Source organism: Rhipicephalus microplus, chromosome 2, assembly GCF_043290135.1.
Source record: "Rhipicephalus microplus isolate Deutch F79 chromosome 2, USDA_Rmic, whole genome shotgun sequence".
Taxonomy (NCBI): Eukaryota; Metazoa; Arthropoda; class Arachnida; order Ixodida; family Ixodidae; genus Rhipicephalus; species Rhipicephalus microplus.
This window is the reverse complement of record NC_134701.1, coordinates 249,083,905-249,111,422: the sequence shown is the minus strand read 5'-3', so window position 1 is coordinate 249,111,422 and position 27,518 is coordinate 249,083,905. Positions and strand designations below refer to the sequence as shown.

The 27,518-nt window shown below is 44.8% G+C and overlaps 2 protein-coding genes across 2 annotated transcripts in view; one reads left to right on the top strand and one right to left on the bottom strand.

Moving 5' to 3' along the window:
- Uch (Ubiquitin carboxyl-terminal hydrolase) overlaps nt 1-27,518 on the top strand; it is a 118,854-nt gene that overhangs the window by 45,845 nt on the left and 45,491 nt on the right. The window lies entirely within an intron of this gene.
- Nucleotides 464-8,858, bottom strand: LOC119161341 (sterile alpha motif domain-containing protein 3). Its single transcript, XM_037413762.2, has 9 exons — nt 7,246-8,858; nt 4,345-4,454; nt 4,037-4,267; nt 3,885-3,969; nt 3,021-3,167; nt 1,383-1,607; nt 1,077-1,251; nt 869-942; nt 464-782 (listed from the first exon to the last, which is right to left on the bottom strand). The coding sequence occupies exons 1-9, from the start codon at nt 7,387-7,389 to the stop codon at nt 513-515; spliced, it is 1,461 nt and encodes a 486-aa protein (XP_037269659.1). The 5' UTR covers nt 7,390-8,858; the 3' UTR covers nt 464-512.

The window sequence follows — 27,518 nt, the reverse complement described above, 5'->3', positions numbered from 1 at the left end:
CAAAGTTACGAAGCTAATATGTTAGTAATCGATGCTACGTTCTTACTAGCTACGGCTGGTATGGAGGTACGACAGACTCTTCGAATACACAATTGTGTGCACACCAGGTTAGTTGAATTGATTATTCTGATGGCCATATTTTACCGAGAACATTGTAGCTGTAATGAATGCGACGAAAATGCGGGTATATATACCAATAATATAGATATGCACTATACATATAAAATCAGAATAATTGCCAATGTATTGCATCATGGTATTTAGCACTTTTTCTTGGAAAACACCTGGTTCTGTTCCACACTGCGAAATATATTATCATGAAAGACACTACGAACACACCTCCAAATTCACTGCTGAGTGTCAACGGCCGTATAAAACCACAGGTTTATGCGGCTGACATTGTCAGGAACAAAACAATGCATTGTTCCAAAAGCCAGGGAGCAATGAAATATGCCACACAGTGCATTTTTATATGAAAACATTTATTGATAACACACGTCTGTAGGCATAACTTAAGTTGCCTTTTCAAGCGATGATATTTGCCGTATGACTAGCGGCATCTGCTTTGCACTTGTCGGCAAGCCACAGAAATGTTCAAGTAGAGTGAATGTTTTTTTGTTGGCGCCACTGTACTTGACATCGAATATCCAGTATATTTCCATAAGCGCCGTCATACCTGCAATTACATCAAGCACCTCTACACTAAGCCCTTCAAAGCTCGCAACTATGTTTGTAGCTTCAGAGGCATTTTTGCCCTTCAGCGAAAGGGCAGGGTAGGTGTCCTGTAAAATGAGTAATACATAAAATCAGCATCACTGATGAAAAGTATACTAGCTGATATAAAAAAAGGTAAAGCAAATAAGCTCACCGGTCCCTGCAGAAATCGCGGCTGCTCCTTTAGGAGCATGGGCAGCAACTCGACAATGCCAACGGCAAAGCGATCTGTTGACGAAATATTTTTAGGCACATCAAACTTTCACATATAAGGGCATTGACAGTAATACTCCTATGAAAATGACTTATAAAAGTTTGGAAATTTGGGAAAACTGGAAAAGCTGGCAAGCTTCTACACGTACATTTCTTTTCGTCACCATCCAGTGCCTCGACTTCTTCTTCAATTGCTTTCACAGCTTCCTTCGCGCAACGACGACACTTCGCAAGCTCAAAACACCGGTCTCCATACCGGTTTATAAATTCCAGGACCTTTTTTTCTAAGTTAACGCCAGTGAGAGCAATGAACTCCTCATGAAGCTAGAACGACAAAAAAATTGTACCGAATCACCAACAAATTTGCAACTATCGATAACATAAAAAAACTCATTGTTAAGTTCTCTCACATACATTTCTGCAGCAGGATCAAAACCACAGCTGTTTCTGCTCACCATTTCAGCCTTTGCCAAAGCAGGGTATTTCAGCACCACATCTGCTGTTGATGGCCTCATTTCCTTCATCCACTTCTGTCTAGATGGTCTTGTCTGCTCCATAGAATCACCGAGTTTTTGCATGTCAGGAATAGGCCGCTTGATTTCTTTCACCATGTAGTCAATATGGCTATTAATTGTAGCCTCATCATGCTGAGAAGCGACATGTTGGGAGAGATCTACAATCTAATCAGCAAAAAAAAGATGGTACTGCACAGTGAAAGATCACGACAAATGACATGAAATAGGCAGACATGAAAACTCAACTTTTTGCTAGCTCAGTTGAAGAATGTTGGCATTTTTTTGAACTGGACATGTGTAGAGAACTCAATTACAGGGTTGACTTACGTAAGAGAACTGAAGCAGTGTGTACTGATACCATCTTGCTCTGCGAGTGTGTCATAAATTATGTTAATATCAAAGTTCTCACAATGATTCTCTCCAATGTCGACCACCTCGGCACTTCACCACTTCCAAATTTACACCTTGTGAACCAGCATATCGCAAATGTGTGTGTAAAACCAGTGAACCACGCCTCCTACCTATATCAGAAGGAGTCTGAAGAGGTAACACTGATTTTAAATATTGCCAACTGCGGTGTCGGTGTTAGAATACAAGAGTTGTTGCCTTTATATGTATGTCATATATGTAAAACTTTGACCAGATATTAGTTAGTAGTGCTTGTTCTTTCATATAAAAAGAAAGTTTGAAAACTTGAAATTTCGAACCTAATATGTATCTTGCCTCCCCCCCAAAAAAAAATGTTCACCTCTAAAAAGCTTCTGGAAAAACATTGGTTTATGTATAGTTACATGGTGTAGTCAACAAATAAAGAGCAATAAGGAGCTTTTCTAATGTAGAGGACAGACAGATATTGAAGCCAAGCATAGCATATGGGCATTGTTTATGGTGGCCACTGAAAGGGCATTAATTATCGCTGGTTGGAGCTTTCACATCACATGCTCACTGAGCTGCAGTAGTTTGATTTCACCTGTCCACTTATTTCAGTACTCATGCGAGTTTAATAGTTGAATCAAAGGATTGTCAGTCACTTTCAGTGATAAGTATGGTGCAAAATGTAGAACACAATATTTAAAGCTGGAATGATGCATGATGTCAATAACAAGCTGATACCGAGCAATAAATCTACTACTTGCTAACCAAGGAGCATGGAATCAGCCAAGTCGGGAACCTAGCTACAAAATGAAGAAAAGAATGAGGAATCGAGCAACATGCCCGCGGCACTTGCTGAAACGCCGAGTTTTAAACATACAGGGACACATAGAAGTTTGATAGAGCGTTACCATCTTGACTCAAATAATAGAGCCTTGCATGAAAACTGTGAAAGTTGTTGTTTTGTTCTCCATAGGAGATAAGATGATTTTTTTGTTTACCAAATTTATTTTGTCTTATTTTGCATTTACTATACTTTAACTGTCAATATGGCCCTGAAAACTTGCCTGGCTTCTTAATGTGTTGATATGAAGAGGTTATATCGTTAAAAACATGAATAATGTTTTACTTCAGTAGCTCACACATAAAATAAGAGTGACTTCATAGTTGAGTTCTATGTACCAGTCCATTTGACGTTTCACTTACCACATGGCAGTGCCGCTTAGTATTGGTGCTTTCTTCTAAGTCTTTGCGTTTTCCGTAAGCTGCTCTCGCTGCTTGAACAGCTGGAACTGTGCACAGAGACTTCCTCATATATGCGAATTTGTATTTCAAGGAGACTTTCCATGAGTCCTGGAAACAACAATTTTTTTTATTATTTCAAATTTCCGCACAGTGGACACTGTCCTCTTTGAACATGGTCACTTTTGAAGCAAATGATTCTTTGGGAACCTTGATACACTGCTTTTAACCTGCTATGGGGCAGAAGCAGATTCAGGTGACAATACCTGGCAAATTTAGCTGTTCCTAGTAATATCAGCATATCTGTTGTATTTTAGCTTTATCTGCTCATTCCAAACTCCGGTTCCTGCATTTTATGTATGTGCTGGAGCCATGCGGCATGGCGAAGATCGTGGCATTTCAGTCGCAGAACTGAGCTTGTGTGAGCCTCTATTCAAGCTGTGATTAGAAACTACATATACCATTAGTGGTAATATTCAATCCCCAGAAGCGATGCATTACATCTGTATTTATCCTCTTAAACCGGTGTTAAAGCTTATAACCAGGGCCAGTTTTTAACTTTATTAATGCATGATATGAATATATTGGCCATGGGCACCTAGTTGATGATTATTATCAAACCCTCAAGTTAATGTCTGCCATTATCAGAGTTCGATGAAACGACTCTAAGAACATGCATGGCAATTATTCAAATGTAATAAATATGGGGTTGAAACTTCTTGAATGCTCTCCAAGAACAAAATAACTTGAAGGGCACCTGCAGTCTAGCTCACCAACATGTATGACATCCCAATAAAGTTATAGGAATGCCATTGCTTTAGTGCTTACCCAGCCTGTGCCAATAGTGTCCCTTAGCACTGGATATTCCAACACGAGAGATTTTGCAGCTGCTTCGTAGAGGCTTCCTGGATAGCTGTAAAAAAGAGCAACTTTAAAACCTGTACTGAATTAAACACATGCAAATACATGCCTATACTTACACTGTTATAGTCATGAGATGATTTGCAATCCACCCTACAATGCGGGATTTAGTGTGACTGGACACTTTTCCTGGTTGTGTCCTTTCAATCGCATCCTTAATATCTAAGGGCACAGGTGGTAGCCTATAATCATTTTCACAGCAGGCAAGCTGCTGACTAGGTGACTGCTCATTACTTTCAAGGGTCTTGGGCAGGCTACCTTCATGCACTGCTGTCACTTTGTCAGTTGTGCTGAAAACAGAGGCTAGTAAGTGATGCAGTTTTCCAAAAGCAATATTAAACTTGGCACCTGAAATTTAGGTACTGACCTGCAGCTCATTAAGAAGTTTTCACTGCACACAAGCCTGATTTTATCTTTCTCAGAGAAGACATGGCCAGCTGGTGGGTCCACAAATTCATCATGTCGGACGTTGTATACCTGAAAGAGATTCAGATGTGATGTTCAAATTCCCATAAAGTTACCTCAATAGGCACAGAACCTGAAGTAAGCAGACTACCAATGTTATATTCAATAGCACCCTAGAATCACTTTACTTGTCCTGTTTTTTTTTATTATTATCATGATGCCGTGTGTATTGTCGAGAAACCCTTAATGTATGTATTGTAAAGAGCATTGTAAATTACTCGTCTGGACATTCGGTATCAGTAAGTTCAGATTTGTGAAATAGTGACAATTAAACTTGTGAAATTTCACTGTTTCATAACATCAATTAGAAATAAACAAAAGCATTTAATGATTGCTGTACTAGCAGAAGATAATCACTGTGCTACAACGAAAAACCACACTCACAGTATCTGCTATCTATAAAATACTGTATACGCTAATGGCACAAGTCTTCATTCAATAGACCATGGAGCCTTATATTTTCGCACGTTGAAGGAATTATTAGGCTGCATTTCTTGCGTGCGCTAAGCTGAAGCAAATTTTTTAGCTCTGTTGTTATCTCTGTCGTCAAACTTTTCTTCTACAGTGTATCACAATTTAGAAATTAGAAATGGCTCTAGCCAAGTTCGTAGAGATCTCGACGTTTCGGAACCAATTCGGTATTTTCCTAAGGAGATGACTATATTGGTCATGGAAGCATCTCCCCGTCTTGTTTGACAATGGCCCCTGCTTTCTCTTTCTCTCGCGTATCGGAGGCTGTGAACGTATACAGAGGGAATTGTTCCTAACGACCGGTTCATGTTTACAGGTGTGTTCTGAATGTAACAGCATTTGAACAAGAGCCTCCTTCATAGATTCCTTTCTGTTTCAAGAACAGAAGCGATGTCGAAGTCGATCTTATGATCGTGCTTCTCATATTACTCTGCAAGAACGCTATGCTGCACTTCTATCTTCCAGACTGTTTCTGGGAAACACTTTCTCTGACCTATGTAGCTGGCTTTACCTGGCAGCTATCACCTTTACAAAAATGGCTAAAATTCAAACTGTGTTTCAACATCCAACACCACCGCTTGGCAACACCATAGTTTTTTGCAGAAGCGAAATCATGCGCTAATAAATACAGTGTTGATAGCCCATTAATGTTTCGAGTGCACACATTTCGGCAATGAAATAGCTAAATAGAGATAAAGGATCCGTCGCTATTCCATTGGTAATTTGAATACTCACACACCTAATAATTATTGATGATTTCACTACACAAAGCAACACAATATATCAAAGAATACAAAGCATTAAACACACCTAACGACACCTGCGAGACAGAAATGCCGACCGTGGGGCAAACGTACAGCATTGGTGAACAAGCATCCAGAACACAAGACTGCGCGCGCACGCACGCACGCACGCACGCACGCACACATACACACACGCACACGCACGCACGCGCACACACACGCACGCACACACACGCACGCACACACACACACACACACACACGCACGCACACACACGCACGCACACACACACACACACACACACACACACACACACACACACACACACACACACACACACACACACACACACACAACACTTTACGCTAGCTTTGAGAATTTTCAGTTTCTGACGAGCATACCTGGGAGCACAGCTGGCGGTCCCCCCGCCCCTCACCCTATTGTCAATTAAGACGTAGAAGGGGGTCGCCATGTTTGCCCCACTCATTGACACAATAGGGAGAGGGGTGCTGAGTTTCAGAAGGCAGCGCAAAGTCAGCCAGGGTAGTATGCAGATATCTTTTTCAGAGGGGAGGGCACGTTTCTGATCTATAGTGGGTACCGGGCAGGTAAACGTTCATTTTGTTCTGTGTAGGCAGAGCGAAAAAAAATTTCGGGGTGGGGGGAGAGAACGTGCCCGGCGTGCAACCTTCACCCAGCCCCCCTCTTCAGAGGGGAACCCTGCGCATGCCGATGCTAACAAGCAGCTTCTGCACCCACGCTATTTTCACTATGGAAGATACATGCAGTAACCACAGAAATTAGCCTATTCCATGTCCTTCGAAATTGATAATAAGTCTTTCTTGTAGTCCAATTTTATTGATTTCATGTTTTACGTGCGGTACAAAAGTCTTACTTTTTTTTGCTGATCTCCTTACATACCTAACCTCTTAACATCCTAGCTATGCCTTTATTCGTGAACAATCTCGCTCAATTTGAACACCAGGAAACGAACTCAGCGACGGCCACTCATCTTACCAACGCCGTGTCTTGGTGCATTGCCTGCTCGATAACTGGATGACCAAGCGCGCTGCCCCACTTTCCGCTAATGAAAGTTCGTGCGTGCCTCCGAGAGACAGATCGAGTGCGCATTTTTTTTTACCATTTTCACCTCTCATCCTCTACATCTGTCATTCCCACTTCCCCATCCTCGGTGCAGTGTTGTTGAGTTGACCTCCGAAGTGAGCCACAGTTACGAGGCCACACTTATTTCTTCACTTTTTTTTTAAAACCACCCCGATAGCCGATTCGCACCATTACATTATCGCAACACAACCACTGCGAATGCCAGCAAAGGGTGGTTGCGCGCCGCCGAAGCGGAGATTAAACCTGGTTTACATCTCCCATCAGCAACTCCGAGACCACGTGCACGCTTCGCGGGCCGACAGCTCCAGTGAGAGAGCAGGGCAAGAAAAGCCCCACGCTTCGAAAAGCGCGAGCGCATGCTTGGTAAAACTGTTGAAGCACGTGCTAACAACGGAATATAATCAGTACTGTTTGGGCCACTGTCACAATGCAATTCGATGCACTTCAGGATAGAGACAACATACCTCAATCCGGCATGCTTGCAAAGAATGGCCAAAGTCTGTCGTCTTCAAGGCTTCCAAAATGTCCGCCTCCGTCGGTCCACGAGCAGAAATAATCTTCTTGCGGCCTTGAAATGACACCAAATATTGGAATTCCGGCGGCTCCATGAATACACAAGCACGTGGGCGCGGGAGGAAAGCTGCTGACACGTTCACACTGCGACAACCTGCTCTTTGCCTGGCTAGCCACCCTAGCCTGGCTCAGCTTCCGTCGATGTGTGCGCCCCCTGCCGCGTTTCAGTAATCAGCGCCTCCTGAAGGTAACTATCACAACGACGCTGTCTGTTGTTAAAATTTTGAATCTTGAAGACCATTTGGCTCTGTGCAGCGGAAATTTGTCCTGTCTGAAACCTGTAGCTGGCATGCGAAGGTAATAAAGAACATTTTATTCATTATGCCGGTCCAGTTGGGGACAGCGAGTGAGTAGAAGGGCATGAAAAGAGAACAAGTTCTCCCCCCCCTTTTTTTTTCCTGGTCTCTTCTCTCGCTTTCTTATTCCCATTTCATCTCTCCACTCTAGTCTATTATCCCCCTTCCCCAGTGAACCACTGCTCAGGTGTCGCAGTTGGCGGCAAATATTTGCGGGGTTCACTTTTCCTTTCTTTTCCGATTCTGAAAACCACTGCCCCCCCCCCCCCCCTAACGTTCGACACTGTAACGCGCCACCACCTTCCATGTTTATATAGCTTACAATTATGCGCTTAACCAGATGGACATTGGTACAAATAAGTAAGACCACCACAAAGAAGCTAACTCAATTCAATTTGTGTGCATCGAGCGCACAAATTAATTAATTTATATTAATTCTCTGCTGCATGACTCGCTCGTGTAGGCAGATGCCACGTCCGTTTTAACGTGAATTTACGACGACAGAAGTCATGTGCAGCTACCACTTCGCTCAATACTAATTAAGCAGCGGTTGTGTTATTTCAGATAGTGTGATGCAGCTCCCCACGTGTTGTTTTGAAAGGTGTGAGACACAGTTTTCAAGGCCACTCGTAAAAACAAACTGCTTCAAGCATAATGTAGGCAAAGAATTCTGTTATCTCTCGGCCATTCGATGAGAACTTGAATATGTTCTCCGAGCACGTGAATGAAGTGCTAAGATTTCATTTATCGTGGCCATTGAGTTCGTGACAAAACAATCACCGGTGTCAACATCATTTATTCTACAAGCGATATTATGTCACTTCCGCACGGTCTCACTCCGAGAGAGACTCTAATGGAGTGATTGTGTTGCATGTAGGTAATATTCACTATCAAAACCTGTGTGAGAAATTTTTTTTGTTGCTTCAAGGTCTTGTTGTTCTGTTAGGAAAGATATACATACATTGGCTGAAGGAAAGAAGTGAAAACTGAACGGCTCGTTTTTCTTTGTTCGACAGAATATTAATGAGGACTAACAGACAATGATGCCAGAGATAGTATAGGGAATGTTATTCGTAGTTATTGCAATGTAAGTTTGACGAAATAAAAGTGGACGAAAAGGTAACTTACCGCAGTCAGGGACCGAACCTTCGACACGTGCGATGCTCTAGAGCAGAAGTTGGCACAGCGACGGGCCAAATGGAAGGGGGGGGGGGGCTTTGCGAGCAAAGGGATAATGTAATGTAAAAAAACTGTAAAATCATGTTTATTTTAAGCACGCGTCATGAGGTTCCAATTAAACATTGGTTACTAAAAAAATTGCATTTTAGGCCAAAACTGCCTGGTCCTTTAAGTATACGAAGAAATAAGGTTAGAAGGAGAGGGGGGGGTGGACGTCCTGCCGGGGCCACATATATAGTAGTGCCTCGCGGGCCGCAGGTTGCGAACCCCTGCTCTGGAGCATCGCATGCGTTATTCGAAGGTCACAGGTTTGGTCCCTACCAGCGGACTGCTATCTTTCCATGCCATTTTCTTTCTTTACATGTACATTGCAATTACTTCTAATAACACCCTCTATATATTTCTTGGAGTCATTGTCTGTTAGTTCTAATTAAAATCATGTTAGTTGACAGAATAATGGGGCGGGTGGCTGCCTTTACAAAGCTCGTCGGAGATATGACCATATATAGTTTAGCTAGACCACTGCGACGCATTTAATCAGGATGGCCCCGGCATATCGTACAATTGAATGGTATCCAGAGGACCGCTGAATCACACTAAAGAGTTCAAACATATCGGGCGCGTATGTCTTCTCGATCTGCAGTTGTCCAATTAATGTTTTATTATTCTTCTTAGAAAGTATTCCCAACCTCCGCTTCTTAAGATGGCACACTGTCTGCCATATTAAACCAGTACACTGCAGCGTCGAATCGGCATGCATATTCCATCGGCATATTTCACTAGACCAAAAAAAGTGACACTTTTTGGTTGAGATCTCGGTTTGTGCTCCGAAACACGGAGCCCAGAGTGGTCTATAGCCACTCTAGACCACTCTAAGTTACTGTGACCATTGTGCCAATAGACAACTGAGGTGGGTGTACGTGGGGCAACCGGGTTGGTGTGTAAAAATGGCTGATTGTTCGAGTTGGTGTCGGTGTGTAAACATTCGGCTAAGCGAGCATCTTAATAATTCTTCTACAAACGGCTATTCACTCAAGTCTAAACACTGTGTAAAGTAGGTACCAATAACACGTGTCACCCACTTCTCGACAAAACAAACATTTGGTATCGCCGCCGGGATCGTTGCACTCGAGAGTCGTTCAAATTTTTACATCATCACCAGACGTGGACGCAAAAGCAAACCTTTGCTACCTTTTGATGATTGTGAGCTGGAATAAGCATGGTACGTGGGCGTAATCTCGGCACCACACAAGTTGGCTGGACGGTGTCCGTGGGTCAGCCACGTTGACAGAAATGCCTGGATGCCTGAAGAAGCACACCATACCTTATGTGAAATGCGTGACGGTTGCATAAATACCGCTGTCGTGTGGGAATACGTACGTAGGCCAAACAGGACGCTGTCTCAACGACCGACTCGGGAGCATCCTTTATCTCTAAAGAATAAAAGAAATGCGTATTTACCTGCGCATGGTATAGCCTGCAGATGTGATCCTCGGCTTCGCGAGGTCAAGATAATAGGCAGAAGCAACGAAACATTAGTGCGAGCTATTGGGGGCGTTTGACATTAAGAAAAGAGGCACAGCTTACATTATTGATACGACTATTTTACTTTACCAAAACGAGCTGCAGCTTTCTGACACGCGAATGTGACCAGTGTTTACCGATTTTGACGCACGCATTCGCAGAGATTTGTAATCTGGTGGCCTGTTCTTTCAAATAAACAAAGAAGTTTATCGCACGACCTTTCTGCTCCCTCCTACTTATTTACTAGAATCTGTGTTTTTTCCAAGTTTGCGGTATTATGTACCCTACTGACGTTAAATCAAATCGCCCAACAACAATTTATACTTAGTGTTGCATATTCAGAAATTTTTCAAAAATAGTTTCCTTCGCTTTACAAGTACGTTTCATAAATGTTACTTTACTGTTTCTGTCGCATACATTTCACACAAAAAATTCAACGGTAATGTTTGCTTATAACACCCTCATCACCTGTCGAGAACGACGGGTGATGAAATTGGTCCCCCGCATTGAATATGTTCCATATTTTTGATCCCATAAATTATGCAGTTTAAAAGAAAACTGGGTTCCTTTTCGGGCTGCTTGGTGCTATATACATAAAATATGAAATACTCAATCAAATGTGATACATCCTTTTCAGATTCCTGTCGATCTCACTTCAGTTCGGTTTATTACCTTATCTCCCGTGGAATCACCCGTTTAATTTCTATAACCATGGTTAGGAGACTAATTGCGGTTATGCTTGCTGTGCAGTCCTTTAATTAATGGACTTTACTTGAAACAGAGGGACGCCAATCAAAGTAAGGAGTAAACAAATGTTTTGTTTTGTTGTTCTTAGGTGCAATATCAAGACTAACAAAGAAAAACTAGCCCTTGAAATATCCACTTCTTTTCTTCTTTTTTTTTAGCTGCAAGAAAAAATTCCACGATTCGCGTACTTTTTCTTCCTGCCGTGGGGTCGTGCCTATTCTTCATGATGAGCGAAATTATATTGAGCGCACTCGATTAGCAGCGCACCTTAAGCCGGTTGAAGTTACTGGCTGTCTCCTTGCGAAAGGGGCATGCCCTTCCTGTACCGACGTGGGTGCCGCCCGCAGCCGACCAGCCGTCTTGAAAGACGTCAGCTCCTCAGGGGAATGTGTAAAAAGTTTGTTGACTGACTGACTGTCTTGGATAGGCCAGGATTTCGCGAAAACCTGTTTAAATAAGCTGCATCTTGTTCGACGACGCCGGCATTGTGAAAATAGATGCCGTGGTCCGCGAACGTACTCTTTGTCACTGGAACTTGGGGACATCGCTCTTATGTTGCCGTAGCTTCTCAGGAAGTTCAATACTTGCCCTACGAATGAAATGTCACAATAAGCACGTGCGTGGCATGAAGTAAACCAACCCATGCGCTTTCCCTACGGGCAGCCTGTATTTCGGGCACGATGAAGGGCAGGTCCAAGAAATCCACCTGCACAGTGTACTTCCACGAAAAGCATGTCCGTCCAGTTTAGCGTGGCTTTTTCAAATCTTGAACTTGTTTTGCAAATAAACAAACGCTCGCTAATTGCAACGTATATCGTTGCAAATTTGGCGAGTGTTTGTTTATTTGCAAGACACGTATGCCCCTCGCCAGACGGTGTTTCGTCGAATCCTTCACTAGATCTTGAACTTGATTTTGAAAGAAACCGTTTCTGCATCGACCAATATTCACGGCGCTGCTAGACACGTGTAGGAATGTGTACCCTCTCGCTACCCGCAGCTAAGACGGCACATGAATTCCCGTGTAAAGGCAACTACTCCTTATCCTTATTGTCAGTGAAAATATCTCACCCTTGCCACCCACCCCCCCCCCCCCTTCCTCCACGACGCCCGCCTTCCAGGTGCAGTCTAGCCCGGCCGTGCAAAAACCCTCAAAGAATGCGGAGCTTCCACGTGTTGCCGGTTCATGTTTTTCGCCCTCCGCCGTCTTGTCAACTTTTTGGTCCTAAATGGTAAGCCATGCTGGCCCAGTTCGGCTGGTGAAAACTACGGATAGAACTGCAGTTACGTCTGCCATGTAGCTACCTGTAATCATGGTGAGCCGTCGGCGTACTTAGTCCAGAATACCGCCCAGCGGCTGTACGCAAATACTGCCGCGAGTGAACATGTTACACTCATGCCCAAGATGTGCGTTCTCGTCCACGAAGCTCTGCAAAGTCGTCTGGCACATAAGAGACCATCGCCACGACAATAGATTTTCTATCATGTGCGGTGTGGATGGGTGTGCGAAAACCTACAGTGAGTTCGAATCTTATCGAAGGCACATTTACCGTGTGCACAGACGATATATGGACATGGATGACGCAGAGGAAGCCGGTGTTGAACCAACAGTCCTCGAAGAACCACCGGTGCGTGCCACAACAAGCTGCGCTGCGCACGACACAGTGGGTGATCACAGTGAAATGTTTTCATCTGGTTGCTCGTCGAACATGATCAACACGGAATGCGATGCGGTCTCTGTTCCCACTGCTCGAGTGACCACAATCAACGACTTCGTGCTGAAAATAAAAAAACAGCTGTGCTTACTTTTTTTTCGTGTTGCAGAAGTGCACAAGCTACCGCACTCTACGGCAGAAAGTGTTTTCAATGACTTCAAGATTACCTTTCTCGACATAATTCGGACATTCGCTTCTGTCATTGAAAATAACATCGCGATGGAGTCGGCAGGAATCGAACTGCGCAAGTTACTCGCTGGTGAATTCTTAGAGGATATTTTTCAAGCAGCAAGTAGTAAATATAAGCGAGAGCAATTCGCCAAGCGTCACCTGCCATACGTAAAGCCTGAAGTGCGTGATCTTGGTGCTGGTGAGACTTTTCAGTTTGTTCCTATAAGTGGTGTCATGCGAAATCTTATGTCCTCTGAGAACTTCCGCGACCACATAGAGCTAGATTTCTCAACAGGAGCGCCTTCACCAACGCTGCATAATTTTAGGGATGGCTGCATATACAAAGAAAAGTTGCATGCACTACTCGAGGATGGCGCGCAGTATACGCTTTTTTTTGTGTTGTACAGCGACGAAGTGGAGATAGTGAATCCGCTGGGGTCAAAGCGGGGTGTTCACAAAATCCTTGTCGTGTATTTCAGCGTGGTAAACATCCATGCCAAATACAGATCACAGCTCAGCTCTATCCATGTAGTTTTAGTTGCACCATATAGACTTGTCATCAAGCACGGAATCAATGTTATTTTGAAGCCAGTTGTAGATGACGTATCAGCTTTATGGATGACTGGTTTCACTCTGTGGAAGAACTCTGTTGCGGTAAAGGTGAGAGCGATTCTTGTTGCCTTTTCCGGTGATAACCTTTCAATGAATCGACTTGGCGGATTCACGTGTTCTTTCAGCCGTGGTCGTCCATGCAGATTTTGTACTTCACCAAACTCGGCGTTCAACACTGCCTTTCACGAGAGTGATGTTCAGGTTCGAAATCTGCCCTTGCACCAAAACCACGTTGCAAGTGCTAAAATAAATAGGCAGCTAGGCACAGCACTGTACGGCGTTAAAGATGAATCTCCACTCACAGATGTTGCCTATTTTGATGTGACAGTGCAACTGCCTCCGGACTTGATGCACGATGTGCTGGAGGGAGCCATTCCACATGTATTAAGGCACATTTTGCAAGGCCTGCTTCGTTCTGGAGTAACTAGGCACTCAGACCTTGATCGTATCCGCACATTCGTTTTTGGTGCTCACGACAAAAAGAACAAACCGGAAGAAGTCGTGAAATCCTTTCTTAATGGGCAAAGTGCATACAAGGGAACAGCTTCTCAAAAGTGGTGCCTATTCAGATTTTTTTCTCTTATGTTTGCAGATATTGTTCCTAAACAAAATGAGCACTGGGAAGTGTACCTACTTCTGAGAAGCATTGCAGATATAACATTTGCCGACAAGATTCCTCACGACCATTTGGCATATCTGCAAGATGAAATACGATTTTTTTTATCTTCATTTGCTGCTCTCTACCCTGGTGCAATAATACCCAAACTGCATTTCTTGATTCATTACCCTCGGCTCATCAGTGAACTTGGTCCACTAAAGCAATACTGGTGCATGCGATATGAAGCCAAACACCAGTACATGAAAACTATTGCACAGCGCAACCAAAACTTTCGAAATATATGCAAGTCTATCGCAGAAAGACACCAGTTGCTGCAGAGTTTCGAATTTTCCAACTTAGAAGTGGACCGTGGCATACAGACTAAAAGATCCAGGCAGCTGAAGCTAGAAGACTTGTGCTCATACATGCGCAAAGTTGTCTCTCCTGGCATTCCAGTGTGGGAAGTTGGTTCTGCCGAGGTGGAAAACTTGGTTTTCAAAAAGTTCGATGTAGTCATCCTAGAGAAGCAACAGCTGCCACTTTTTGGCCAAATAAGAAGGCTGTATATTTACTGCGGAAGCCTTTTCCTGCTTGTAGATGTGCTCATGACAGTCAGATTCGATCGTCACCGCTGGTCGTATGTTGTCGACAATACAGACGAGCAAAAACTTGTACAGCCCTTCAATCTTCCATCACCTCAAGTTCTTGACCTATATTTTGGTGCTGAGCTGATGCTACGGCCTGAAATTATGATTGTTGAATGATGTCCAAATTGTCATCTTAGACAGCTTTTTGTCACGGGCTGAATCTAAACTACTAGTAGCGTAGCCAATGTTTTTTTAGGAGAGGGGTTTCAGTCATACTTCATATATTTTTGCTCTGGAGTTTGTGTATTTGGAAATGTCCTCCCTGGCTACGCAACTGAAGATGACGTATGATTTTATGTTACATCTCTCTTTTAGTGTATGGTTTCTAGTGTGCTGTCTTTACTGTATTTATCTTTTACTGTACCTGATGCACCCTTTCATCTACTGTTTTCTAACCAAAGCTTGTTACATTCTTTTTCTTTTATCAGTGTTATTGGTCTCTTCCCACTGTATTGCTGCAGAGCGCATGGCACTTTGTGTGATAACAAATTAAATGATATCCACCACATTTATAGTGAAACGCATTGTGCATGGTTACTTTGTTACATATTGCTCTGTTTATTTAGTAGTATCCGGAGCGGATAATTGATATGATTGTTACTTTGGACTATCTGATGCGCACATCTGCTGTTAATGTGAAATTGCTACCTTCAACTGCAACCGAAATATTATCATTCAGCGAACAATTTCGGTTAATCAACATGAAACACAATGGGCAGCCACAAAGTTACGGCTTAGGGCCTGTTAGCTTAGAGTTATGCAAATGTACAGCTGTGAAAATTTACACCTATAGAATATTTTCTGTTTTTTACACATGGTGCCTATATATATATATATATATATATATATATATATATATATATATATATATATATATATATATATATATATATAAGGGAAAGAAGTGTATAATTAAGGGCTCGTGTTTGCGTGTTTTGACACAATAATAATGAGATCTAACAGACAATAATGCCAAGAGGAAAGTATAGGGAAAGGTATTAGACCAAATTGTAATGTAAACGTGAAGAAAGAAAAGTGGGTGAAAAAATAACTTTGCCGTGGGCAGGGACCGAACCTGCGACCTTCGAATAACGACCTTCGAATAATATATATATATATATATATATATATATATATATATATATATATATATATATATATAAGGGTCATGAACCACCCCTGGGCTTGGTGAAGAGAGAGACCGTGATCAAGTATAGAATTTGTATTTCAATACCTTCAACTACTCAACATTTCAACTCTTTACTAACAAGAATACGAAAAAGTTAGTAATACCTCAAGTGAGGTAGTAAACGTTGCAGCTACTATACTTCTTTGCATGCAGCTAGTAACTGCTTACTAATGTATGTAGTAAATAGGTAGCAAAGAGGTAGTAAAAATTCAAGAGAGGTAGTAACAGCTGCAGTTGCTACCCTATTGCAGTTAGGTTGCAACTGTTTACTAATGTAAGTAGTAAATAGGTAGGAAGAAGCTAGGAACGGTTCAGGAAAGGTAGTAACCGTTGTCGTTACTACCTGTTCGCTTGCAGTTACTACCTTTTTACTAACTTTTTTTTAAGAGTGTACAGCACGTTCGCTTTACCGTGCAATGTTGTATAGACTCCCACGCGGAGGTCTCTCCTCGCCACTCTTCTGAATCTCTCATCCTCTCCCGTTCGCCACACGGGGTCTCTCGAGCTGCTGCTGATGCCAGCGGCGTAAACGGCAGCATCGGCGTAATCACCTCCGAACGCAGTCGGAGAAGCGGGAGGGGGGGGATGGATTGTTGTAGCGGCTGCAGGCAGGCACGCAGCGCGGAGGAAAAGGAAAATTGCGTGGCCGGGTCAAAATGAAACGCTGTCCGTTCGCCTCGTCGGATGTTGTGCTCGCGTCGGCCGGGGTCACGAATCCTCTTTTCCAGCACTTCTCCGACAGGCTTGCCAAAGGAGGTGGGTGGGTGGGTAGGGGGGTTACGGTAGGTTGTTGCGCGCTTTATGCGTTGCCTGCCGCCGCCGACTTATGGATGCCTCGCCGTTCATTACGTGTGCCCCTCGCTCCTGAGCGTCCTCAAAGCCGGTCGGTTGGCTGGCTGGTGGTGCGCGCATTTTGTGTATCGCGTCCGCACTCGGCCCCGGACTTGCGGCATGGCGTCGTTGTTTTTTCGACGGCCGCGTAGTACTTGCCGCCGCGTTCGTGTGCACAGTCTCTTAAGTAATAATGGCAACCCGAAAATACCCCGTACGGGCAATACGTGCTTGTCTGTACACTTATCGTAACTCTTGTTACGCGCGCGGCTCATTATACCGCTATTATAATCGACTCGTGAGCACGGGTTGTAGCTGTTTTGGAAGGAGGCAGCGCTATATTGCAACCCTGGTACGTGAGATGCGAATAAACAGTTGCATCGTGTGTGTGTGTGCGTGTGTGTGTGTGTGTGTGTGTGTGTGTGCGCGTGCGTGCGTGCGTGTGCACCGACGGGTCTGGTTTCTGTTCTCGAGGGCAGGAACTCGAGCAGTCAAGCAGTGTGAGTTACTGCAGCAAGCAGCGGCAGCAGCTCAGTGAAGAAGCTGCGGCGTGGGCAGCAGGCCACTCTGCGTGCAATACTAAGCGCGTACACGTGTTACCTGCCTCCGCGACTGTGCAATTCGTGTTGGGCGAGATTGGGCTTTGCGGGGGCTGAGCGCATTTCATGTCACGGGCAATGAGGTGCGCGCCTAACGTCTCCGCTCAAGTGCAACTGGCGTAGCAAATTAAGCTCGCTTAATATATGGACCTATGCTTTCGGTGTATTGCGTGCGTTAGGTGCGCTCCTTATTGGTTTGCTTTCCGTCGGCACTGTTCTGGATACACGTGTATGCGGATCGAAACATAGACACGGCTTTCCGGGGGTGAAAATGTGAGGTGAACAACTTTGGAATGCAATGTCAGGGGTCCTCAGCTACCACTACATTGTCAAAAACACGCATGTCAATAACCTTGCCCTTTAAACTATGACTGGACATGTCCGTCTGTGTAAAGGTATGCGGCAAACTTGGTGCTCACCTCGTACGACGGTCGATGACATCTAAAGAATACCAGCGTTCCTGTATAGCTCTCAGCATATTTTTTTTTTCTCTGGACTGCGACGTCAATGCGTGTTTCTTAACGTCCATTTGCCATGTATAGCGTGCAGGCTTGCTCAATGCGCGTTCGACCCACAATCTCCGCTTTGTATGCGTTTTTGCGCTGGCCTACTCTGGCGTTCGCAACGACGGCTGTCGCTCAGGAGTGCCCATTCGGTTCCGTTCGTTGTTGATCTTCGGTAAAAGTAACCTTGTATAGCTTCGACCGATAGCGATATTACGCCTGTCGATCACTTCCCGCGTTGTGAACTTACTTACAGCGCAACACCAGAAAAATTACAGGACAGGGAAGGAGTAAAAGAGAAAAAAAAGACGGCGCTCCATTATCGTGTGGTAGGTAGTACGTGGGACAAACGAAACGATGTGTGAATGTTCGTTTAAGGGAGCATGAGTTATCTCTTCAAGGGATCGCGCGACTTCATCTGCTGGAACATTGCAGGTCATGCGGTTGTCGTCCCATTTTTTAGAGAACCACCATCATCTTCAAGCATCCTAACCAGCTAACTAGAGAAATCGCTGAGGCATATCATATAAAGATTATGGGTCGCAAGTGCGTTAGTGAACCACCCGTCACACTGCATGACAAAGAATTAAGTTATTTAGACCAAGCTTGTTTATTGCCATGAGTGCGATAACGCTACCACGGTGCACCTCGTATTCTGCGCATGTTGTGATGTAGGCTGCCAGTACCTATATATATACTTTTCACCCCGTTTTTTCCAATAAACAACAGTTGTGAGTCAGCGCCGTCTTTTCTTTCTCTTTTACTCCTTCCCTGTCCTGTATTTTTTCTGGTGTGGCGCTGTAAGTAAGTTCACGATGGATCCTAACCAACTGTCCCAACTTACCGTCTTACTTCCCGTGTTCCTAGTTGTCTCGGGTATTCTCCGGTTTTTTCGGGCTTGCGCCCCGCAGTGGCGGTTACATCAGTTACACTGCGGTCCGAACGCAGCACTTATGTGACCTCTCTAATTGCACGCGTGAATGCTTAAGCCCTAAGCTTCTTAGGCACTCGAACAGAGAGAGGGGTGGGGGCGTGTGGATTCAGATGCCCGCCGTCATTCCCGACTTTGGTGGGCGGCCGCCCCGCCGAGGACTACGCAAGGGCGCGCCGCGTGCATAATAAAACAGTGGCGCGGCTCCCGTTTTAAACGAACCAGACTAGTCAGCGCGTTCGTCCGCACTTAATTTGTCTGCTTTTATTGCGACGCCTGCGGCCGACCGTGTGGTTTGGGCAGACCCCTTTAGGTTGCGAATGTCTTTGCGGCCTTTGTTTGAGCTCTCTCGCGGCGCCTTTCGTGGGCCGTCCCATTAACTCTCTGTTATTTATGTTACTCTGATGGCTTACTCTGATGTTACTCTAATGTTACTCTGATGTTACTCTGTTACTCTGATGTTACTCTGATGGCATGCGCAACCGCATGCACATCTTTAGCTGCAGGTGAGTTCAGGTTGCCTTTTTTTTTTATTGAACGCGCGCCTTTGCTATCTTGCCGCGAGAACTCGGCTTTGCTTGCATGTGAAGCGTGCTATCGCGGTTTTGTTGCGGGAAACAGGTGGCGCCGTGCATTGTCCGAGCTAAGCAGCACAACAGCCGTCTAGGGTCGTCTATACGGGACAGTGTATCCGCAGGTCACTGTGTGACGTTTCTTCCCGAAAGACTGCGTTGTGGCATGGATGTTATAACTCTGCCTGTGCCCTGTGTAAGCGGTTGTGACGATAATTTGAACGAGCGTTGTCTTTTATTTATTCCAACCCCACCCACATTTTTTGCGTTTGATTCTTTGTTTGTGCGTGCGGGTAAATGAGTGGGTTGTGTGTGTGCGCTCGCTTGTCTCTTGATTGCAAATATTGTGGGCATTTAAGGCACGCTCCTTTATCACCTGTACAAATTCATCATCATCTAGTGTCCTTCATCTTCATCGTTAGTGGGGATGACCCTTGAGTTGGTTCTGTGCCTCGGAGGTGACTGTTTTGGCCCTTTTTCCAGGCCTAATAAAGGCGTGTAAAGGACTTCGTCGCAACATTTTTTTTAGGAGCGAAGCTCCTTAAGGCGTGGGCTGTGCGTCCCCTGTATGTAGCCACCTCTCGTTCAGTTCTAAGTATTACGCTAGCCACCGCCCGATCTAAAGGGTACAGCCATATCCATCCGTCCGTCCGTCCGTCCGTCCATCCATCCATCCATCCGTCCGTCCGTCCGTTCGTCCATCCGTCCGTCCATCCGTCCGTCCGTCCAAAAGATGCAAGATGTTATAAACTAGACGGCGGTACGTGTAGTTGATTATGAAAGATGCGAGGTGTTATAAAATAGGAATGATGCCACATATGGCGCGTGTCATCGTTCGATATAGTGCGGCGACGTACGCTAGGGGGAGCGTTGCAATAAAATCGAGTGGGCAAAATGTACGGAGGATTCATGGTTTACCAGGTTTACCTCCGGAGCTTCGCCCACTCATCATCATTCACTTCGTGGATATGGCGGCATTTTTCTTAGTCGTATATCAGTATGGACAAAGCAGGGATTTACCCTGATTGTTCAAAAGCGCTTTATTTCTGCATTCGCAAGCTAACTCTTGATGGCGGAAACTGCAGCGCACGCTGTGATTAGTGTCTGCACGTATCTGGCTGCTACCTTTAAAGCTGGCTTTCTCATACTAAGAGTGTGTGTGCGGTGAAGCCAGCTTTACGTTTTCTTTTGTTTTTCACGTGCTTGCGAATATATCGCGAAAGTATTTCAGTATGTTTGTGTAACTCCACTCTACAAAAAAAAAAATGTTTTTGTGCGCGTCCTGACCTGCCACGTATACCTCCCTCAAACATGTCCTGTGAACGCTCTCTTGGAAAGCCGGGCCTTTCGCGGCTCTCCGATGATGCGTAGCACAACGATGTTCAAAAGACTGTTAACAGGTGTCTCTGAAGAGAGCCATACATGCTGCAAGTCAGGACTAGGATATAGAGTAGCAAAGGTGTGACATTTAAGAAAGCAGCGGTAAACTGAACTTTGGCAAATAAAAGCAAAAACTTACAGGCATTCAGTTCGCGTGAACCGATTGCCAAATTCCGGCGCGTTATTCACGAAAGACCAACTTGAGGGAGCCGATACTTGATTCGCGTTCGCGTCAGTCATGCGTTTTGCTTGGAGGTCAAGTTTATTTGAATATGATGACGGATGGGCCTGGTTAGTTAGCCCCTTTCAAGAGGTTCAGCCGTAGTCTTTATGCATTTATGCATGTATTATGCATGTACAGTTAGTTGAATACTGATTGAAGGTTTCCTTTGGTACATCTCTTCATTACGCATGTGGTCAATATAATTTTTATAACCCGTTTTTTGTTGTTGTTTTTGCCGATTACTAAGTGGTTGGTTATTTACCTTTACTACATGTGGCCCAGAATGGCGCCTGACGCATTGACTTAGCCAATAAGTGGTCGCCGGAATTTTTCTCGATGTTTACATCCTGGGAAGTGATCCTTGGCGGCTGCCCTGTGGCGTTATGGATGAAATGGTGACAGTTGTTCTATGGACTTCTCCGTCGTGTAAGGAAAACTCACGATTCTCGGTGAAGCGAGTGCGGTGGCTGTTCGGGGAGGCGGTTGGATATTCCCGTGTTTTTGAAGCAATATACTATGGGTTCGCAGGAGGTGAACCAAATGTATTTGTTGGCGAAGCAATCTTAAAGTTTTGAGGATTGGCAACATCATGCCGCTTCCATCGTATGTCAAAGTGCCACCGACTTTGCCTTTGGCTCCAAGGTGCGTGCGCGGCCATCTGTTTTGAGGCGACGCCATAATCAGCTAAAATTAATTGCTTGACGCTGATGTTATGTACCTTCTTATTGAGAGATAGTGGTTGACTAGCGTTCATGAACTGAGAATGCTTACCGAATGTGCTCCAGCGCATCCTTATTCTTCTAGTTATTTCACTCTCATGGTTCGGCTCCGTGATTACCACCCTTCTCGCCGACTATTGCAAAGCGCTGTTTTCTGTCGAGACTATTGCGCATTGTTTTAGTTTTATGCATATTAATTTTTCGGACCTATCTCTACTGCTTTACGCGTGAATTACATCGTGAGCTGTAATTCGTCATCTGAGTTAATGCAGTGTCATCAGTGAATCGTAGGTTACTGAGATATTATCCGTTAACTCTTGTTCTGAATTCTTGCCAATCTATAGGGCTGTAAACACGCGGTGAATGGCATTGGGGAGATCCTGTCTTCCTGCCTTACACCCTTTTTTATTGGGATTCCGTGGCTTTACTTATGGAGGACTATGGTAACTGTGGATCCGCTGTAGATTTCTTTCTGTATGTTTATGTAGGCTTCGTCGAAACCATGATGCTGCAGCGTGTGCTTGACTGCTGGTATCTAGACAGAATCGAATGCCTTCTCTTAATATATGAAGACTATGCATAGGGTATGCATATTCTTCCGCGCGTTTCTCTATCACCTTATTGATAGTATGAACGTGGTCTTTTGTGGAGTAGCCTGTATAAAGTCCTACTTTGTCGTTCGGTTGATTGAACTCTAATGTCGCCTTAATTATATTAGCTAATATTTTTGTAAATAGCTTTTAGACAACGGACAGTGAGCTGATTTATGTTTAATTTTTTTCAAGTCCTTGACGGCTCCTTTTTTATGGAATAAGATGATGTAGGCATTCTTCCAAGATTCAGGTGCCTTTCTCGTCAAGACACAATGTGTATACAGGGTGACCGGATTTTTTTAAAACAATCTCTCCGCCATCTTTCAACGGGTCTGATGTTACCTTGTCCTCACTAGCGGCTTTGCCTCTTTTCATTCCCTCTAAGGCTTCCTTCTCCTGTTGTTACTGGTGGGATGTCAGATTCCTCTGGGCTATTACTGCTTCTTACACGCTGCTGTACAGATCTCTCGAATTCCTCCGCTGTCCATATTGGTTCTGACGTTGCCCTCCTTGTCCATTAAGTTATGGTGCCACTTTCTTCAAAATATTTTTAGATATTCATTCTAAGCTGACTGCTTTATGTGTGTGTGTGTGTTTCTTTTAAATGGTGACTTAAAAAGGCACTTCCAACATTTTAGGCAAGAAAATTGCCACTTATGGCGCTCTGATTACGGATATTACACTTAAGAATGTCAATCGCACGATTGGCGATAACCACCCATCCTCTGACGCTAAATGAAAATGGCCTGGCAGCAGAGTAGCTGTAAATTTAGGCTGTGCCATGAACTAGAATCTGTGCACTCTCATAAACAATAAATTGAATGTGGGTGAAAAACCCAAAATTCTACAATTTCAGATGGCTGCATTTCAGTCAAAACCTTATAACATCAAAAGTTATTAGTGGTTTCCAGTTATCCTAGTTCATTGCATTGATTAATGTGCCCTAAAGAAGGATGGGAATTATTGTCGAAATTTACTGGATCAATCAAAAGTTATGAGTTAGTTTGCTTAAAAAAAATGAAGTCTAGAGAAAAACAAGAAATAAGTTTTTCAAACGTGTTCAAGTCATGGGAAAGTTGTGAAACGTTAAAAGCCACCAGGCTCATAGCTGGGGTCTTCCTCAGCTGCCACATGTTCCCCGTTGGATGACTTAGCAGCTCTATAGTTTATATATAATTTTATAAGTTTGTTTTTTTTGTGAGCCTCTGAGTGGCGGCTGCCTCTCTTCAAGCGAGTTTGGTGCCTGCCGAGGCAAGATACTGTGCTTTAGTAGCCAGGATCGACATCAATCTGATTCAAAATATCCGGCGTGTCACTGTTTGCATTGGTAAGTTGGAATGTTTAATCGAACAGTCCGAACAAGAGCGCGGGCCTGGACATTTTTAGGGACAACCTTTCAAAGCATCTCGGGATATTGAAGCTTCCATTTGCGTTTTAGGTTTTCGCGCAGGCATATTTCATCAAATTATCGTCTATAAACGCTCAAACTATTGTATAAACGTATATCTGCATACACAGACCTTTCTTTCTTAAGGGTGTCTGTGCAAAAACCTCCCCTGTCCTTGTATTGCCCTGTGCCTGAAGTTTCACTCGGGTGCAGGCACACTAACGTTTTAAACTTTGCGTTTCAGCCTTTGGTTAACTCATAACTTAGCCGTATCTAGTTATTTTTGGCAAGACAACAATCGAGGACACTGCATAGCTTTCACAGTGGTGGTACAACACGTTGGTGCAGTGTGAATATGGCGTCCTTTTATGTATCCCGACGCGGCAATCATTGCGATTTGAATACATAAACGGTCGCGATCATTATTGCTCAATCTTATTAAGCTTTAGCGTACTTCACCATAAACTACTCTAAAACGTATCCTGTGAATTTAGGCAATAAAATAAGTTTGTCTTACTGACTGAATTAGGTTTTGTTTTCACAGAATATTAGTCTTAGTTTGAGGGAGATCTACCAGTAGCTGTAACAGCCAGCATAACTGTCGACCACAACCAGATAGCCACGTCATTTTTGCTGCAGAAGAATTCCAAATGTGTGTATGCTGATGGCTCCTGGATGCTCTCTTCGAGATGGGAATGCACAGTGTGTATATTTCTAAAATACTAAAAAAAGTGAAGTTCACTTTTTTTAAATGCAGTTTTCAAACGTGACAACATACTTTAATGCATGCATGAAATTTTTGCTCGTGGATTATGTGAAATCAAAGCTCTATTGGTGAACCGCTTCACTGTCGTCAAAACACGGCCGTTTTGTTGAATGAAAGCTTGGGACTTTTCGAAAAAGTTCTGAATATGCCACCGTGCCTACGTTCTGAACCCGGTCGCCATTAATGCGCCGTATGTTTTGTCATTTCCTAATAGGATGGTGTCACGGACGGCTATTTTCGGCGACACCGCGTCACGGCAATTAACGGGCGCCGTACTCCCCGACTGACCGGGAGAAACGGCGGCACATGAAAGGGAACCGATAAGTGCAAAATGGGGGTGCTCTCCTTAGAACGTCGCCGCCGACAGTTAATCCTTTTATAACCGTGGCGACGTCTGCAAGGACGTAGAAGGCCGCGGTATACCCCGTACAAGGATTAGACTACAAGACGCCCGGCTGAGAGCTAAGTGGTTGACCGTTCCCACGGAGAAAAGCGTGGGAAACGCTCTGGTGGCCAAGCCGTATGACAACAACCCGACAGGTTGTCACTCTCACTAGTTGCGGGCCCTCTCCCAATTAAAAAGGGGTGGGGTCGAAATATTTTTGGGGCGGAGTCTCCCATCAATTAAACGCGCATGATTGGACCCAGGTAGAGCTCTCTTGTCCCCAAGGAAGAGAGCGAGGAGACACGAGGGGGATTTAAGCGCAGGATTTTGCCCTGCTAGGCAGACTAGTCGCTGAACAAGATGGTGTGGTGGTGGTAGTGGTTACAATGAAGAGGAAAAAGGCACCTAATTTCTGTCTGCCTTCAGGCGACACGGCGCAGTGCCTTATAGGGGTGGGGGGAAGGAGGGATAAAAAGAATAGAAGGAAAGTAGAAGCAGAAGAAGACAGCCAACGAGAGGAAAAAGAAGGAGATAGGAAAGTGGGGATCCGGTCGAAGCAGTCCAAGGGCGGGGTGCCACAATGCGAGAGCTACACGGCATCAGGAGACCGCGGAGGGCGAACCAGTCGGCGGGAGCTACGCTGAAGTCGGAGATCGCGAGGGCACAACCGTCCAGCTTGAAATCCTGCGAGCGAATCAAGATGGTGTAGAAACAGATCAACAAGCATCTCTTCTAGAAGTTTATAGTGTGGCTCTGTATCGGCTGGCCACCTAAACTTAGCCGTTCGTCTAGCTGTGACGCGATATGAACGTCTGCAACGTAGACATCGGGACTTCGCTTCGAGTTAGCTCAACCTGCTCGAAGTCACCTGCAAGCACTAGCCTCCCGGAGCCACCAGCGTTGCAACACCGCCGACATCGCAGTCGTGCCAGAACTCTCTTCGACTTCTCGCATCCGATCGTCGGGGACACAACGCTGCCGGTCATCACACGTATGCCTTCACCTGTTTATATCTTCGAACTTTCTACTCCGTATTTCTATTGTTGTTAGTTTGTGTAGTTTGTGATAGTTCTCTCGCGTAAGCTGATTTATTGTTTTGTATATATTTTTTAGTTGCATCAAGTGTTGATGTGCTTTATTAGTTGTATTGAAGTGTTGTATTATATCCCGTGTGCTGCAATATCACTAGAGTAAAGTTTGTTTTGTTTTTCCACGTCTCTGATCTCTTCACTGTCTGTGCTTGCGTACGGAACGAACCGACCTGCTGTCATTCCCGTCGCCGACTTCGCGCTGGCGACGCTAGAGTGGCAGCTTGTAACAAAACTGGCGTCCGCGAGACAGGACGTTCCGTACAAAGAGTAAGACAGTGAGGGGTGAACGAGAACCGTGCGGGCAGCGTGGTGATAGAGCCGCACAGTTGAAGCGGTTGTATCCTGCATAAGATTACGCTGGTTTTATAGTGGTATTATAGTGACAGTTTGCAGTATGGAGTGTATAGATTTGGATAAGTGTATCGCGCACGGTAAACAGTTAGGCCTCGAGGGCGCCGAACTGAGACAATGGGTTAAGGAGCAGCAGGAACAGGCGCAGGCGTTAGCCAGAGAAGAGCGGGCACGGGCCCGGGAGGAAAAGGAAAAAGAAAGAGAGAGAGAACGCGAAGAAAAGGAAAGAGAACGCGAAGAAAAGGAGAGAGAGCGCCAAGAAAAGGAAAGAGAACGCGTTGAAAGGGAGAGAGAACGAGAAGCGGCAAGGGAAGCGGCTAGGGAAGCCGGAGAACGGGAAGTGCAGTTACTGCAATTAAAGATTCGCCTCAATGAGAGTAGCAGTGTGAGCAGATCCAGCAGTGAGCACGGCGATGCCGGGGAGGAGCCGAGTTTGAGAATACACGCAGGTAGACTGCTCGTCACCTTTGACGAAGGAAGGGACGACTTAGATGCGTTTATACGCCGATTTGAGAGCATCGCCAGAGGGCAAAAGTGGCCTGAAAGCCAATGGGTGACGGCGCTTTCGACATGTCTTACAGGAGAGGCGCGAAGTGTTTATGGCAGGCTACCGCCTGCAGATGCAGCGGACTACACCAAGGTCAAAACCGCCCTCCTGAAGCGCTTTCGCTTCACGGCGGATGGGTTCCGAGACAAGTTTAATAAGGAGAGGCCAGTAGGGGGTGAAACAGCAACACAGTACGCGGCTCGCTTAAGACACTACTTCGATAGATGGGTTGAGCTGTCCAAAACTGAGACAGAATTCGAGTCCCTCCGAGCATTGTTGATTAGAGAGAGGTTCTTGCATGGATGTGGTTCAAACCTGGCATTATATTTGAAAGAAAGGAGGGCGGAATCTCTGGAAGACATGCTTGAGCTGGCAGACCAGTTTTTGGAAGCTCAGGGTGGAGCAAGTCTAGCGAAAACAAAGAAAGATGGTCCCATAACGGACGAAAAGGGGAAATACGAAAGAGGAGGCAACAGTCACTCAGCTTTACCACGGTGCTATATTTGCAATCGTGGGAATCACCCACCGCACTTGTGTCGCAACAGACCTGCCGCTAATGTAGCCATCGTCTGCTTCAAGTGTGGGAAAAAAGGACATAGGGCAAACGACTG